At 40.2% G+C, this 15,235-nt stretch overlaps 1 protein-coding gene across 4 annotated transcripts in view; it reads right to left on the bottom strand.

Moving 5' to 3' along the window:
- PPARGC1A (PPARG coactivator 1 alpha) overlaps positions 1 to 15,235 on the bottom strand; it is a 351,332-nt gene that overhangs the window by 21,986 nt on the left and 314,111 nt on the right. For 3 of the 4 annotated variants that reach the window (XM_027457312.3, XM_027457313.3, XM_005031663.6), the window contains exons 3-7: positions 9,288 to 9,482; positions 8,224 to 8,346; positions 7,127 to 7,331; positions 3,078 to 3,123; positions 2,896 to 2,969 (exon numbers count right to left, since the gene is read on the bottom strand). In XM_027457312.3, the coding sequence (XP_027313113.1) occupies positions 2,896 to 2,969; positions 3,078 to 3,123; positions 7,127 to 7,331; positions 8,224 to 8,346; positions 9,288 to 9,482 (643 nt within the window). Of the gene's footprint in view, positions 1 to 2,895; positions 2,970 to 3,077; positions 3,124 to 7,126; positions 7,332 to 8,223; positions 8,347 to 9,226; positions 9,483 to 15,235 lie in introns of those variants that run through there. The other variant, XM_013091589.5, reaches the window with a different exon arrangement.

Below are 15,235 nucleotides of genomic sequence, written 5' to 3'. Positions count from 1 at the left end.
AAGGGGTTGTGATTTTAGATAGCAATGGACTTATTCCTCTATCATAGACCATTTAAAGTGCATTCAGAGAATTCTTACATTCTTACACATGGTTTCCTTTGAAAGCACTAGGAAATATTTGTTCCCTGTAATTTGACAAATGCATGTTTTGACAGTTTTAGGGAGGACAAAGTTACATTCACGAGTACTAACAAATCCATTCTAAAGCAAGATATAGCTCTGGCAAGAGAACAGCTTCAGTTTGACTTTCGATATGTGAATCCAAAATGTATGTGTGACGAAGATTGATGGCTCGTGTAGGAAGTGTTTTTATTTATTTATTTTTCTACTCTATAGTTAATTCATCAGTGAGGGAACCAATGTTGTTTTCAGCAGAGAGATCAAGGGAGTTGCTATTTATATTAAAATACTTCGTGCTTCGATAGTGCGAGCAGCACTACTAATGGTCTTTTCAATTCGGCAGTGAGATCAAGGCAACTCTTATTTAAATTATAATAAATAGTGCTTGTACAGTGCAAGCTGCCCTGTATAAGGACAATGAGCAATGTGGTTATCTGGATATAATTTGGAGTTGCCAGGGTCTCACTAAAGAACTCCAAGGTATTATTAATCACTACTGCTACTGATTTGTTGTTGTTGTTTGTTTGTTTTTTTGGTTGTTGTTGTTTTTACTGAAGTGGGTCCCAACTGTGCCATGATTTACTCACATACACTGTAAGCTCTTCAGTACTAGAGCTTGTTTCTGTTATGTACCTGTCTGCTTCCAGCACAAGTAGACTCACGACACAAGACACTACTGCAATACAAATAAATGACTTAGAGAGTAAGACATGCATAACCACTCATCTTTTTATACATTTATATACATATATGAATATAAAAATAAAATCTATGTATATGCAAAGGCAGAGATTAATACAGCTGTCAGGTGATGAAATGCAATCTCCTGAAACCTCTTCACCAGATATTGTGAAGAACAGAGGCAGTGCAACACGAAGTCCAACAGCCACTATGCTCTACACTGCTTGTGAACACTACCCAAGGTCCCTGCCCACATGTGTTCCACCAGCTCTTGTTCTCCTTGACTATCATCAGTTAATTTTCTAGCTAGATTGTGTCTATTTCCAGAAGGAATAATTTCATATTTTCATAGTACAATGTTCCTGTTCACATACTTATCCAGTTGTGCTATTTCACAGCTTCTGATGCATTTTTTAATGTGCTAGTTCTCCTGGTTATATTATCTAAAACAGCCACAAAGTTGTTTCATTGCCTCCTCTGTGCGCAGCAGACAGAGTGGAATGAATAACGCCAGGACCATTCTTGTTGCCGTTATTAAACCAGTACGAGAGGACTGTCAAGGGGTCAGATTGGCTCTCAATTTCTGCCCAGTCAGGTGTGCCGGCTGCTGCCTTTCTGGCTGGAAGAAAGCACTGCTCCCTTCAGTGACTTGTGCTACTGCATGAACCCTCTGCTGTCGTTACCTCATCTGCCCCTTCCACTTGGTAGCACTAAGCACTGACTCACCACCGTGCTTAGAAACAGGCATCCTCGTGCAGATTTGCTCTCCAGTAATGATAAAGGAGGCTTCTCTTCTTCAGGCCTGTTGGCATTGAATGGGATTATCCTGCTGCATACAGTGAATTTTGCCATTTTTGTATCAATTTTGCAAAAGGAAGGTACATTGAGAGGATGTTTTGTTTTTTCATGGGAACAATGAGTCTCATGGGAACAATGAGTTAAGACTGCAGATTTACAGGATATGTCAGAGGAAAATGTGCATATTTTAATGCTGAACTAATGAGGAAGTTTCTGAAAAAGGTGACACAATGGTTGTAGGTGGGTGAAAACAACAGCCCAAAGTACATATACAAACCTAGAGCTTGGGCCTGCTCTTGTGTTAGCTGCCACTAACTGAGGGGTCCTCAAGCTGATGTTCAGTACCTGAAGATCTATCTTGCAATGCCCCCCAAAATGTCAGAGATCACATAATTTGCAATCCACTGTTACCCCTAGGCATGCTCCTGTGAGAAATGCATGCCTTTTCAGTACTACAAAACTAAGAAAGAAAACAATCTTGGCAGTAGCTCTGGTGGAGCTCAACATGTGCTCTTGTGCTCAGTTCTGGACACTTCAGAAAACAGAGGCAAAACAGGTCAGAGGAAAGCAATAAAACATATCTGAGGTCTGAGGGAATTGACTTCTGTGGTACGAGCAGATGAATTAAATGAGTGTAACAGGTGAGGCATCAACTGAAGCTGCACATGATAAGAAGTCTACACACCTTCGAAAGGCACAAACACGAAGGATATGAAAGGAAGAGAAGGACAGAAGAGAGGTGGTGTAGGGTGTGCTAATGGGACATATAAAGAGAAAGTAAGAACATAAAATGAGTATCATTTTTTTTTTTTAAATTACCTTTAAGCTATGGAATAGTTTTTCAGTGGTAAAGAAGAAAGCTGTTATTTGTGACATATTAATCTAGAATTGACAAAGCACTGAAACATGCAGTCATGTACAGCCCTAGACCGGCCTGGAGACAGACTGGATGACATAACTTTTCCATCTGTAACATCTATTACACTCTGCTGTGGGGTTTGTCTTTGAAAGATGGTGCTCGGCAGTACACAAATCTATGGGGAAATGGGGAAGTACAACAGATAAATGGTTTCATTCATATTTTTCCAGAAATTATGCTCTCTTCTGTGGGTTTAGAGCCATATTTTCAAATACATTCCTTCTCAGGTAACTGGATAAAAAGCCAATGCTAAACTGCATTGAAATTAATCTGCTGGAGACCTCTATAAGATCTCAGTATACGTGTTGTATATTAAAAAGAACAAACACACACACAAACCATGCTTAAAGGAAAAGCTAACCCTCCCCATTTCTCACCTGCAGTTCCAGAGAGTTCCACACTTAAGGTTTGTTCAATAGTCTTGTTCTCAAATGGGGAACCCTTGGGATCACTGGAAGACAGGGCACATTTATAAAAACAAGCTGAAATGGAGTTGCTGTAGCCAAAATGTATTAACACCCCCTCCCTTTTATAAATGTTTGCACTTTTTAGTACTTACTTTGGTGACTCGGGCGTCAACGGAAGTGATAAACTTGTTGGTTTGGCTAAAGGGAAAGAATAAAATGATTATGGAATATTTAAGCATTCTATAACATATACTAAAAAAGATATTTTTTATTTTGGTGCTGAAATCCCCTATTAGTCAGTTTGGGCTGAGCTCTGACAGTTCAATAGCCATTTCTGTGTATCTCAGATAAGTAAGGAGACTCATCCTGATTCCTTATCACCAGTACCAAAAGGGCACCTAAATTTCAACAACGATTTACATCAATTACTGTACACAGCCCAAATGCCAAGAACCTTTCAGAAGGAGAGTGGTACATGTAAAAAATCATGAATAAATCTACAGGATGCACTATGAAAATGTTATTTTCTCTTAAATTTAATTTAGACTACAGTCCACTTTTTATTTGGAAACAAGAGCAGCAGAATAACTACAAAGTAACAGAATGTTATGAATATTCAGTTAATTTTACTTCTACAATGTACAATTTTATATATAGCACTGAGAATAGGTTGTTTCTATGAGGCCAGAGTCCAACTTGCTATAGTCCAAATTACCCTGCAAACTATGACAAGCCATGGATACAGCCACAGATGGTTAAAAATGGGGCTGACGCTCTCAGCACTACAATCCCTACATACGCAAAAGCAAAGCTCTGGCCATAAAAATACAAGTCTTTGTAGCTTTTATTCATGCAAGCTTGTGTTTCCTCAAAGCAGGCCAAGAACCAGGATATTTTAATACAACTAAGATTCTTTTAATTGCCAGAAAAATGTTTAAAATTTGAAAATAATATTACTTGCAAATTTTACTTTTTAGAAGTTAGATTGATGCTTAAACACAGAGAGCATTGTACCAAGAAAAACAGCAGGGGATCTCTTCTGCAAATTAATTACTTAAGACAAAATGTTCCCCTTGAACACTCCTGCACTGCAGATCTTTTGTCCAGAGTGTCACTACTGCGTATTTCGTATTCATTCCAGGCTTGGAGCTCCCATCAACATTAAAGGATTTTATATGCAAATTGATTACTTTTATAAGCTCTAGAGCATTCCTGGAGTAATATTACATTTTTTAAAAATTAACTCAATTCTCAAGAGCTGCATATTGTTTCTCCTCCTCCCCATATGAAAGTTAGAAATGGAAACTCAGGTGTTCACCTTAGGTTCACCTTCCTCAGAAGTCACTGCCAAAGTGAGGAAATGCACCAAAATGGGTTATTTGTCTGATCCAGCACTGCCACTGACTCATGCATAAAAAAGGATTCTATAAGACTGAACGTAAGGTGACATATCTTAGTGTGCATGTTATATATACCTATGATACTAATGTTTGTGACTGTTGCCAGTGGCTACCTAGAGGTAAAACTGGCTTAAAAAGCATAGATCTTGCTGTAAGGCTCAGGAAGAAAGTTTGTACAAATGTTCCCACTGTGTTTTAGAGGATAAAATCTACATATACTTACCCAGATTAGGCTTTCTAAGAAATGAATGTTTAAGAGCTATTTAAGCCTTTAAAAAGTATCTCTAGCTCTCATATAGAGAGGCAAATCAGAATACATATACATATAAAATCTGAAGCGCTGAGGCATGGTATCAAGGCATTATCTCACACTCCAACGTATAAGGCAGAGATCACTGAGCCTTCCCACTGAGAAATTCATATACCAAAACACCCTTAATTTTTCTTATTGCTAAGTAAGGGCTTGACCAAACCCTGCTCCTGCAAAGGATTCATCTGCACTTACAGCCACTGATAAATATTTAGCCAAGACAATATTGTTTTCCATGGTGCCTGTTTATTAGTTTCAAGTTCTATGGTGATATTTTATTTGTATTAAAAAGTGTTTATACGAAGTTGCTTGTCCCTGTAAATTGAAAACATACAGGTTCCAAAGAACTAAATTTCCTCATGGGCAAATTTCAATGCAAAACTACAAATGATCTTTAGCATGAATGGGTTTGTGGACATTCCTGTGGGTTTGCAATATGTTTGCAACAGTAACCCTAAAGGAAAATATTGTTTGACTTGTCTTTTGTGAGCTTTCACCAACTTTGAAAAAAAATATCAGACCCTGATTATTTTTTTAAATAGAGCCAATTTTTTTGTACTTTTGATTAAATGCATGAAAAAATGATTGCATGTCTGTGAATACCAGTTAAATTTGCAAGGTCAATTCTGCATGAATTGACTGTCCAAGCTGAAAGCATTATATTCTTGTATTTGTATTATATGCAGATCCATTGATATTGAAGTCATATATTGGTGTATCAGACAAATCTGATGAAAAAACATTTCAGAAGCCTGTAAATTAAACTGCAGGAATTAAAGAGAGTTATTTCTCTCTGCCTGTAATTTCATCTGCAGTACCACTAAAGTCAGAGTCATCTGTTAAACACTGGCAAGTTGGCTACATGTCCTGTCAGAACTTTCCTAACTTCTCCCTCCACACTGTTGTGGGCTCACTTTGCCTTGTCTCTTTGCATGAAATCTGCACAATTGCCCAACCTAGGGAAAAATTCAGCTCTGATCTGAACAGGAAGATTTTATAATTGGTATTTATGTACAAGTGCACATACATCTACATATACCATACATGTGTGTATAGGATACCTTATACATGACATGCTCTATTGCACCCAGCAATGTTAATAAAGCCCTGTGTAACCTCTGGCAGGTCTGTGCCTGGTTCCTGTAACATCACAGTATGAGACCCAGGTTTGAGATGTACAGTTCAGTCTGGATTTTCTTCTGAAGCAGTCTGCTGAAACTAGCCAGAAGGAGTGGCAGTTGGCATCCAAGAAGCTCTAAGGGCAGTTGGACTTCTTTCTTACAAGAAATATTGTTCAGAAAATTTGAAACCATAATGGGGAAAAATATACTTTGGATGTCAGAACATACAGCAGCACGAAGGGTATTTAATTATGGGAAGGGAAAATTATTTTATTAAATTTGCTTATACCTCCTGATGAAGAGTGAAAGAATAGATTTGATGGAGGCTGAAAAAGCAAGGGGAGGGAGTGAGAGGAAAAGAAGGGAAGAAAAAAAAAAAAACAAACAACAAAACATATGCAGTTTACAATTACCACTTTAAAAATCCCTGAACAACACATATTGGGTCATATCCTGATCTCTGTTGCAGCTGGATAACTTACACTGATTTCAGGGGAGTCATCCAGGATTTGCACCGATGTGGCTGAGGTAGGTATCTGGCCTTCTAGATGGCCAGTGTATCCACAGATGTATTTTAAAGTAAGAGTAACTTTAAATAAGCTCCCTTTGGGCTCATAAGCTTTTACAGCTTTCCTTTATCTTGGGAAAACAGGCAGGGAAGGAGGGGAGAGAAAGCAGTAGAGGGGTCTTTAAGTTCTTGCATCTCTGCCATAGAAGCTACTTGTAATATATCCCAGTTCTTTATGCATCAGAGGGTACTAAAAGTCAACACAAGTGTTTAGTTTGGGCCATAAAGAATCTAAAAAGAGAGAGGGAAAGATCAGGATGGCAGCTAAACTTCCAACTATTTACAAAATAAAATTACAAACCAGCATTCCAGCTTTAACAGGAATGACACATTTATTGCTTATTCTGTAGCAGTGAGAGTACTATTTATTGTCTCTTAAGGACGATGTGGCAGGTTAACAATGCCTTCAGTTTTACGCTGGCAAAAAGAAAGAAGCTCACTAATGAACTGACCTGCCCAGCTTGTTTAGGGGTATAATGATTTCTTAGTAGTATAGGACTCTGTGAATAAATATCTCCAGCTAGCTCGGTATATTAATACATAGTATTTGATAACTTTTTTTTTTTTCTGAGGTTCCTTTTCTGGGGTTGGAGGCGATAGAGGCAGGATTACAATTGTTTAAAAAATAAATGTATCTAACCAATTTTAACTTCATTATGCTGTTTTAAAACTGTCTAAACAGAAGAGATGCTGGATTTACAAAACTAATCCAAAGAACAGAAAGCGTATGGAGGATATTCACAAGCACTGCATGTAAGCTTCCCTCCAATACCAAAGCTAAGTTCTGAGCTCCAACACCTACCTTGCAGGTGATTTGTCTGAGACTGCAGATGGGGCTTCCTTTTGGAGGTGCATTTCTCTTTGCTGCTGTTCCTGTTCTCTGCTGGTTTGGTCTGAGGAGGGTCATCATTTGTAGTCAGATATTTGAGAAGTTCAGAGCAGGGACGTCTTTGTGGCTTTTGCTGTTGACAAATGCTCTTTGCTTTATTGCTCCATGAATTCTCAGTCTTAAAAACAGGGCATAATAAAAAAAAAAAAGAAGCAAAAATTAGTGAACTGAACCTTATCAGAATGGATATAGGTTTTCTGAAGAGATGAGATTTTCAATGAAGTGTTCAGTCTAAGTGTACTAGATCTATGAGCTGTGAATAATTGTTTGCAGAACAAGAAAAGAAAATTACATTTAAAATTCCTAAATGACATTTATACAGCTTTTTATTTCATTTCTCCAACATTTCAATGTTCCTACTCAGCAACATGTAACTAACAAGACCCTACAGCGCCTTTACTGTGAACAAAAAAATAAGTTGGTTTAAACCTTAATTTGCTACTGATAGCTTGAGCCCAGTATTCACAACTCTCTTAAGTACCCCTAAACGCTCCGTTTTCAGTTACAGTGAATGGCAAGACAAACATTGTTTAATACTGCCTGCTAACACAGAATTATGTCAGAGCTGCCATTCTGCCCAATTAATGGCTGATATACATCTTTTGCCAAGAATCCAGTGCAATTTTTCTTAGCTCAGACAGCTGGTAAAATGGCAGTCCCGCATCCTGGAGTCACTCATAAACAACACCAGCCCATCAGCAAATTTTATCGTACCCCCTGCTATTCTGCGTGTCAATAAAGTAGGCAAGAGTAACAGACGGTGGGACTGCAGCTGAACTCTGCCAAAAGAAAAAGCACAAATGAAATATTCAGAGCATAAAGGAGCTCAGGTGATTTTCCGGAACCTAGTCTATAATCTGTGCACGTTTTTGAAACGGTTGCAGGATAGTAGGCAGATTAATACCACACATACAGATCTATTGCTTACTTGGTTGCTGAAAGCATAAAAGACCTTGTTACAGTTTTTCTTTTTTTTTTTTTCCCTCTTATTACAAAGATTAAGTTTGTACCTTAACAACCACAGGGCTTGTTCTGATCCTGTGATTTGTGTTTGCATGGTTTTGTGTGCTGAGACCACTGCATTCATTGTAATTTAGCTGAGTGTTGGCTGGAGCCAGCAAGAGCTTCTTAAGCTACAAACACATCAGGGAAGGGGAGGAGGAAGGAAAAGAGTAAAGTTATGCATCTTTATGGATTAAAATGACTTATCTACATTTTTGCATAGTTACTTAAAATTAGCTATATCAACTTCAGCAAGCAAAGTACATTAAAACAGAAAGAAGGGCTCAATATTCCCCAGAGCAAACAGATTTCATTTTCTTGTGAGGCTTGGCAGCGAATTTCTGTTCCCTTTCCTGCAGTATACTGCAGGGCAAGCAGAAATGGCAGGGGCCTTGGATTGCTGAATCCAAGGCAAAGCAAAATTCTCAGTAATCTGTTTGACAGAACAGGTCTCTCTGATCTAAACACAGAAGTTAACTTTAACAGAATAATGGATGCTTGTATCTGACTGCTGCTGCGGAAGTCAGGGATAAGGGGCTTTCACCAGAAATAGAATCACGTCTCAAACTATCTTTACAGGGCAAAAAGCATATAAGGTTTCACCCACATCCTCACCCAGGATTCGGTTTTGCCCTGATTAACACTAAGCTGGTGCTTACTGGTCAGATCAACATTAAAAGCACAAAATTAGCCCCACATCACACTAGACTTAATGGGCATTTCTCTACAGATCACCCAAAGTAAAGTCTAAACATACGTAGAAAAAAGCCCCAAGAAATGTAACATGAATTAAAAACAATTACACTGACTTATTTGAACAGAATAATAAGCAAAAGTGTCAGTCATTAGCACAAGAAACTCAAAAACGATCTCTTCAATCCACTTTTTAATGGATTCCCTTATTAGTCATCCTACAATTGTTTGTTTTTTTTTCCCCACTTAAGTTTCAGTTCTTGATTTTCCTTTTCAGTCTAAATGAAAAGTCCAGACCTTACTGTGACTACATCATACCCATGCAGCGGGTAGCCAGAGGCACATCCAATTCCTGTTAAACAGTAGGAAGGGTTCTTACTAGAGACGGCTCTTCTGCCTCCTGAGTTGGAGGGGTGCCGTCGGGCATTGGGGAAGGGCTAGCGTCATTTTCATTGGTCACATCTCCATCTGTCAGTGCATCAAATGAAGGCAATCCATCCTCATCCACGGGGATGCTGTCCAGTGTCTCAGTGAGAACTGCTAGCAAGTTCGCCTCATTCTCTTCATCTATTTTCTGTGTGAGGAGACAAAAAAAAACAAACACAAAAAACTGGAACCAGATGAGAAGACAAAAGGAACAAAACAATGACTCTGTATGTGAACAAGCAGTCAAAACATCATTAAACTAGCTCTTGAAACAGTAACCTGCAACAGCATCTCAGAAGATGTAATTAAGTGCAATAAAATTATCCGTCTTTGCATTCAAGAGAAATCTCTTTGAATTTGCAGTACATTGCTCTGGTTTACTCTTCTTCCACAATTCTTCTTCCTACCCAGCGTGAACACCGATAAATAATCACGCCGGGATTGCATTACAGGACGCGCCGAAGCTGCTGACACCGAACGATGGTGTCAGCCCAGGCTGTCTCCTTCTTTCTCTCTTCAACACTGCACACCGGTTAATTGACCTGACAAAATTACAAGAATCACAGAATAGGACAGCTAATCAGAAGACCAAAATGAATTAACAGAGAAGCCTGGCAAACCTTGCTCACGCATGTAGCCCGGTGCAAGAGAGAAAGGGTTTCCCTTCAACACGTCAGGAAATACTTGCTCCAAAAAACAAGCGAAAAACTTCTCGTTCCTGAGCATTTTTGCATAAGACAAGCAATCAGGACTCATATTGTAAATGGCAGATTCTTTGGGTTTCTTTTAAATGAATGTATTAAGCAGGTTGCCTTTGAAGTTCTCCTTTCGAGTTACATAGTTTGAGTGCTCAATGCAACTATTGTATGCATTTATCTAATTCCAGCTGCAATTATAAAAAGTAGATTAATTCCTAATCAGATGCGGCTCTAATGTTAATTTATATTGGATATCTTCTTTCAGAAACAAGGCTTCCTTTTGTCAAATTGAGTAAATTTAAATACCTTCCAATTTTTTAATGAAATATAGTCCCTGCTGTAAATTAAAGTACATATTTTTGGAGTACTAAGAGTTCTGAGGAACAGAATTGTGTAAAAATCATTACATTTATTCTTCAGAAAGAGTGGAAATTGATCTGGACAGATCAATTATCTAGGATTTTTAGGCTGATCCTGCTGCTGTTAAAATAAATGAAAAGCCTTTCCCTGGTTCCAGGGATCTGATCCAAACTCGGGGATATCAGCTGGGAGTTTTTCCACCCACTTCACACTGGCTCATCGCTCTCCTGGTTCACACTATGACAAGATTTCAGCTAAGTTCAAATCTCACATTTGAGAGGGAATTAGCAAGGAATATACACATAAGTCAAGTAAAAGCTCACCTTCCTATAAAAAATAGTGTTAGAAAAGTCAACACCAAAACATTGACAGTAACGTCTCAGAAGAGAAAAAAAAATCAAGTGAACCTGGGTGTCCCCTCAGTATGACTTTTTCCTGCAATGCTGCATTTACCAGGCTCTACAGAGAGATGACCATAAACCACACAGATAATTCCTCCTGTCAGGCTCCTCTGACAAATCAGCCTCACAGGTTCTTGCAGACAAGCTCCGTCTTCTTGTTAGAAAGCCACAAATTGCTCTGGTGCTTACAGCACTGTCTCCCAGAAATGAATAAACACTCAAGCAAAGCTAATGCTAAGGAGAAGCATTCACTTATAAGGCCAAAAGGTGCTTGGCCACTGAGAAAAAGAATCGAAGTCTATGCATCTAGTAACTTCCACCGTACCATATAGAAATATGCCTAGTGCCATGGTAATTCAGACGCTTTACTCCACTGCAGGTGTAGAGGGCATGGAAACAAGCAGAGGGAACCCACTCTGTGAATAAAATCATGCTCCAAATACAGCTCTTCACAGTCACTTTTTGAGAAGAAAAGAGGAAAATTAACGGTGTCACTTTTAGAAAAGTATAAAAGGAGGGTATTAGGCAAAGAAGCACTTTGCATTGTAACAAGGCAGAATGGCATGGACTTCAGGCTGTGGCCTGAAATCACTGCCCCAGGTGATTTGGGGGATTCTGGCTGCCTGACCCCTGCCTCAGCAATGGGAACGTCCCCAGCGAGTCCAGCTGGTAGGGTGCCCCTCCACCCTGTGCTACCCAGCACTTCAGCACATGGAGCTGACAACAAGGCTCCAAGTGTTGCTATTTCTAACTGGGAATGCCTCCTTTAATAATAGCATGCCAGAAGAAACCCTGATATTTGCTGTTAGCTGCTTAGCTCTCGTGCTTTAAACAGACATTCAAGTGCGCTGACATTCAAGAACAGAAAGTTGAGTGGACACTGGTCCTCATCACAGCAATTTCAATTAGTTTTGTACAAGTTTCAACATTCAAACACCCCAGAGAAAGCAAAGGATGTGACAAAGAGGACTCTGTTAAACAATTAATGTCACTTTCCATTATTGCTTCAGTCCCAATTTACAGAGCAAATAAATCAAAGTCACCACAGATGAAGCACACTAGCTGGCTAACACATGTCTATTCACAAATGACATGGCAGTAGGAACACATTAGTCAGGAAAATGACATTGCAAGATAACCTTTTAAAGGTTTAACTATGCTATTGCTCCTAATTGTCCTAAATTACTATTTATAAAGAAACACATTTATTAGATACAGCAGGAACAGGGCTGAGGAGAGATGCGGAGAGAGAGATGGTCGGGCACATCACCGTCTGAGTAATAATCACTGAAGCAGCAACTTTCTGCTTTGCTATCACAGCCTGAGTCGTGGTGTTGACAGCACTGGGGAGAAGCAATGCTGTGGCCAAATGCAGGATATTTCACGGTTTCAGCGCTGTCACCTAGAAGTCCACGTTGCAGAGCAGGCTCCAACCTGCTCACCAAACAGACTCGGAATTAGGCCCATGAGCACCTTCAGCATCTGCTGAGGGCAGTGGAAGTGAAGGGTGCTCAGCGCCTGAGTAAGGCACTCAGAAATCCACTCGGTTGTGTTCTGAGCTTTCAAGTTGAAAATTATTTGCTTCCATCTAAAGAAGTGGCCGTGAAGTTTTTAGACCACCTGAAGGAAATACAGAATGCAACAAAAAGGGGTGGAGGACTACCTCACATGTAAAGCCACACGGCAAACACGTGGGATTTTTACGCTCACAAAAACACTTCATATGACTGTATTTTGCTAACGAATGGAACTTTTTAATGCAGAAGCAGTTATGCATCACTTCTCAGCCATGTCACATGAACTTCTGAAAATCTTTTGTTGCTGGTTTAACATAAAGACAGCGGGGCCACAGGGTTTCTTGATCCCTGTAAATTTCCACCTGCCAGAAGGAGGCAGGGAACCTGAGCATGGCACTGCGTGCATGTGTTTGCATGTATCTGAGTGCTAGAGTTTCCAGCATATCTAGAATGATATTTGCTCTGAAGAAAATAAGATTTGGCACTGGTGCCATTGTGTACCAAAAAACAAAACAGGGAAAGCTGCCTAGTGCTGTAAATGGCCAGAACACCAAGTGAGCCTCCAAAATGGCACCTAAGCACCATGAGAAGTTTCTAACTGTGCTCTTCTGTGTTTTTACAAGTTTTGCTTTAATCTTTAATATTTCTACAGCACTAAAAATAATTCTCTGTCTGAAAACACTTTATTAGTAGTGTAACAATCTTATTCTAATTGGTTTCTGCCTTCAGTAAAATGTCTCCAGAGATATTGTCTCTTTGGCCAGTGAAAAGATCTAAGAAATTAGGTGATAATTCACCCACACAAAGGTATTTAAATCCTCTACCCTTGGTAATTCCTTCTCCTTTGCTTATTCTGCCTATTGATGGCACTGGGTTCACCTGGTGGTTAGTGCTTCACATCTGCAATACAAGTTATTTGTCAGCAGTCCCATTACAGAAGCACACCCCCCGGGGTAGGCATATTGAGCAACGTTGTGGTTCTTCCTTAGATTTTTCTTCCTTAAAACAATTGTGCAAAATTTTAAAACGACCATCCTTACCATCACCAATCCCTTCCTGAAAACCCCGAAGCCAGCGTTCAGAGCTCCTGACACAGGACTCTGCTATGGCTCTTCCGCAGTCAGCATGGGTATGCTGATTCACTCCAGACAAGGGTCTAGCCCGTTATACAGTAAACCTTGTTTTCAAAATGTTAATAGCATCTGCAACATTCTCCCTCTGGTTGATTCCCCTCCACCTTTTGTTTGCAGTTATTGCATGCACAGCTTTTGCTTATGGTATCTCAAGGAGGGAAATCATTTAGCAAGTGATGACGATGCTCTCAAGTTTCTCCACTGATGACTTGAATGATGCAGAAGCCCTTCCTGATTCACACTGAAAGATTAGGGCCTGAACTGCGGTATTAATCCACAGCCCTGGGCTGGGAGCAGTGGCAGCTTGCCACGTCTTCGTGAAAAAAACAGGAAACTTTGGGACAGATCTGCAGCTGACAGAAGCTGTCACGGCTCCAGCAGGCCAGCTCTGTAAGCAATTCGGAGCAGCCAGGTGGATACCTGAAGTCACAAGGGATCACTGTTTCAACAGATCGACTCATTTCTCCTCGGTAGCCTAAGATCTATTCATAGCATAATTAACAAAGAAAATAAAAGATTTTCCTCCAGCTGAAAATATCTGAGTGATCTAAAAATATTAATACATTATGGCACTACTTATGAAAGCACAAAAATGACTTGTGAGCACATCTGGGGCTTCCAACAGGATTTAATTCCTTAATTTTGGAGTAAGCTCATCCTAAAGACTCACAATACTAGGAGATATAAGGGGTTTTGCCCCTTCTTGCACATAAGGATGCAGAGGCATTGAAAAGCTCACCACCACCATCCCAGCCCCAAAGTGCAGGGGTAGGGCCAGTTCATATCTCAGCCCTGGCCCCACAAACCAACCTCTGCCACCCAAGGATGAAGATCCACAGGCTGGGCAAAAGCCCAGGAAAGACAGGAGGAGGGAAGGGCTCAGGAGGCAGATTGTTCCAGCCACAGGAAAATGAGGGCTGAAGCCAGGGGCTGCTGATGGGAAGAATCACACCCCAACTTTTCCATCTTATAGCAGATGGAGGCAACCTGCTACGCCACCGGCACAGACGGTGCAGTGATGGAGATTTGGTTGCCTTCACAATGTCCTGTCCCAGGCACATTGCCTTTCCCTTGACATAGAGCTGGCCACCCCCAGCAGTATTTTCTCCCAGTGAAGAGGAAGCACATGCTCCACTCTACCTGTTCACGTTCAGTCCCATGACATTATATAGTTTCAAAAGTATTTCAACTTCGCTTTTACTGTTCAGCTGCTTTGCAAATCCTTAGGCATCCTGCACTGTCTTACAGAAAAAACCCACATGATGCATTTGCATTAGAACGGTTTTCCAAGGTCTGTTAGTCTGGTCCCCAAGAGACGTTCCCATAATTGAAATGCTTAAGTCCAGAGCTATCAATTATCTTTAAAAACAAAATGGAGTCCCACTAGGAGAAAATTACAGCCAGGTTTCTTTATATGTAGTAGAAATGTGGGGATTAATTATCACCACCCCTGTGAAAATGCCTTTAGGGTATGGGAAGGAAATGAGAGATCTTCTCTTCTTCTTGAAGGAGACAGATACACTCACATGCCGCACATGCACCTGCAGGCAAAAGACAACTTGAACTGAGAGATCACGTTCTGATTTCAGCAGTCCCACTGCCCAATGTATGGACCGTGTATGTACCTCATCTGATGGACACACCAGATCCTAGTATTTTCAGTCCAGCTGGGTTTCTGGAGATGCATCCTGACCTGAAGAAACGTACCTCTGCGCAGGAACTTGGTGAAATGCTACCCTGCTTATTTTCAAGGAGCAGGCATTTTCTGAGCAGAAGGCAGTATTTACACAAC

The sequence above is a fragment of the Anas platyrhynchos genome, chromosome 4 (assembly GCF_047663525.1).
Source record: "Anas platyrhynchos isolate ZD024472 breed Pekin duck chromosome 4, IASCAAS_PekinDuck_T2T, whole genome shotgun sequence".
Taxonomy (NCBI): Eukaryota; Metazoa; Chordata; class Aves; order Anseriformes; family Anatidae; genus Anas; species Anas platyrhynchos.
This window is presented reverse-complemented; position numbering and strand designations above follow the sequence as displayed.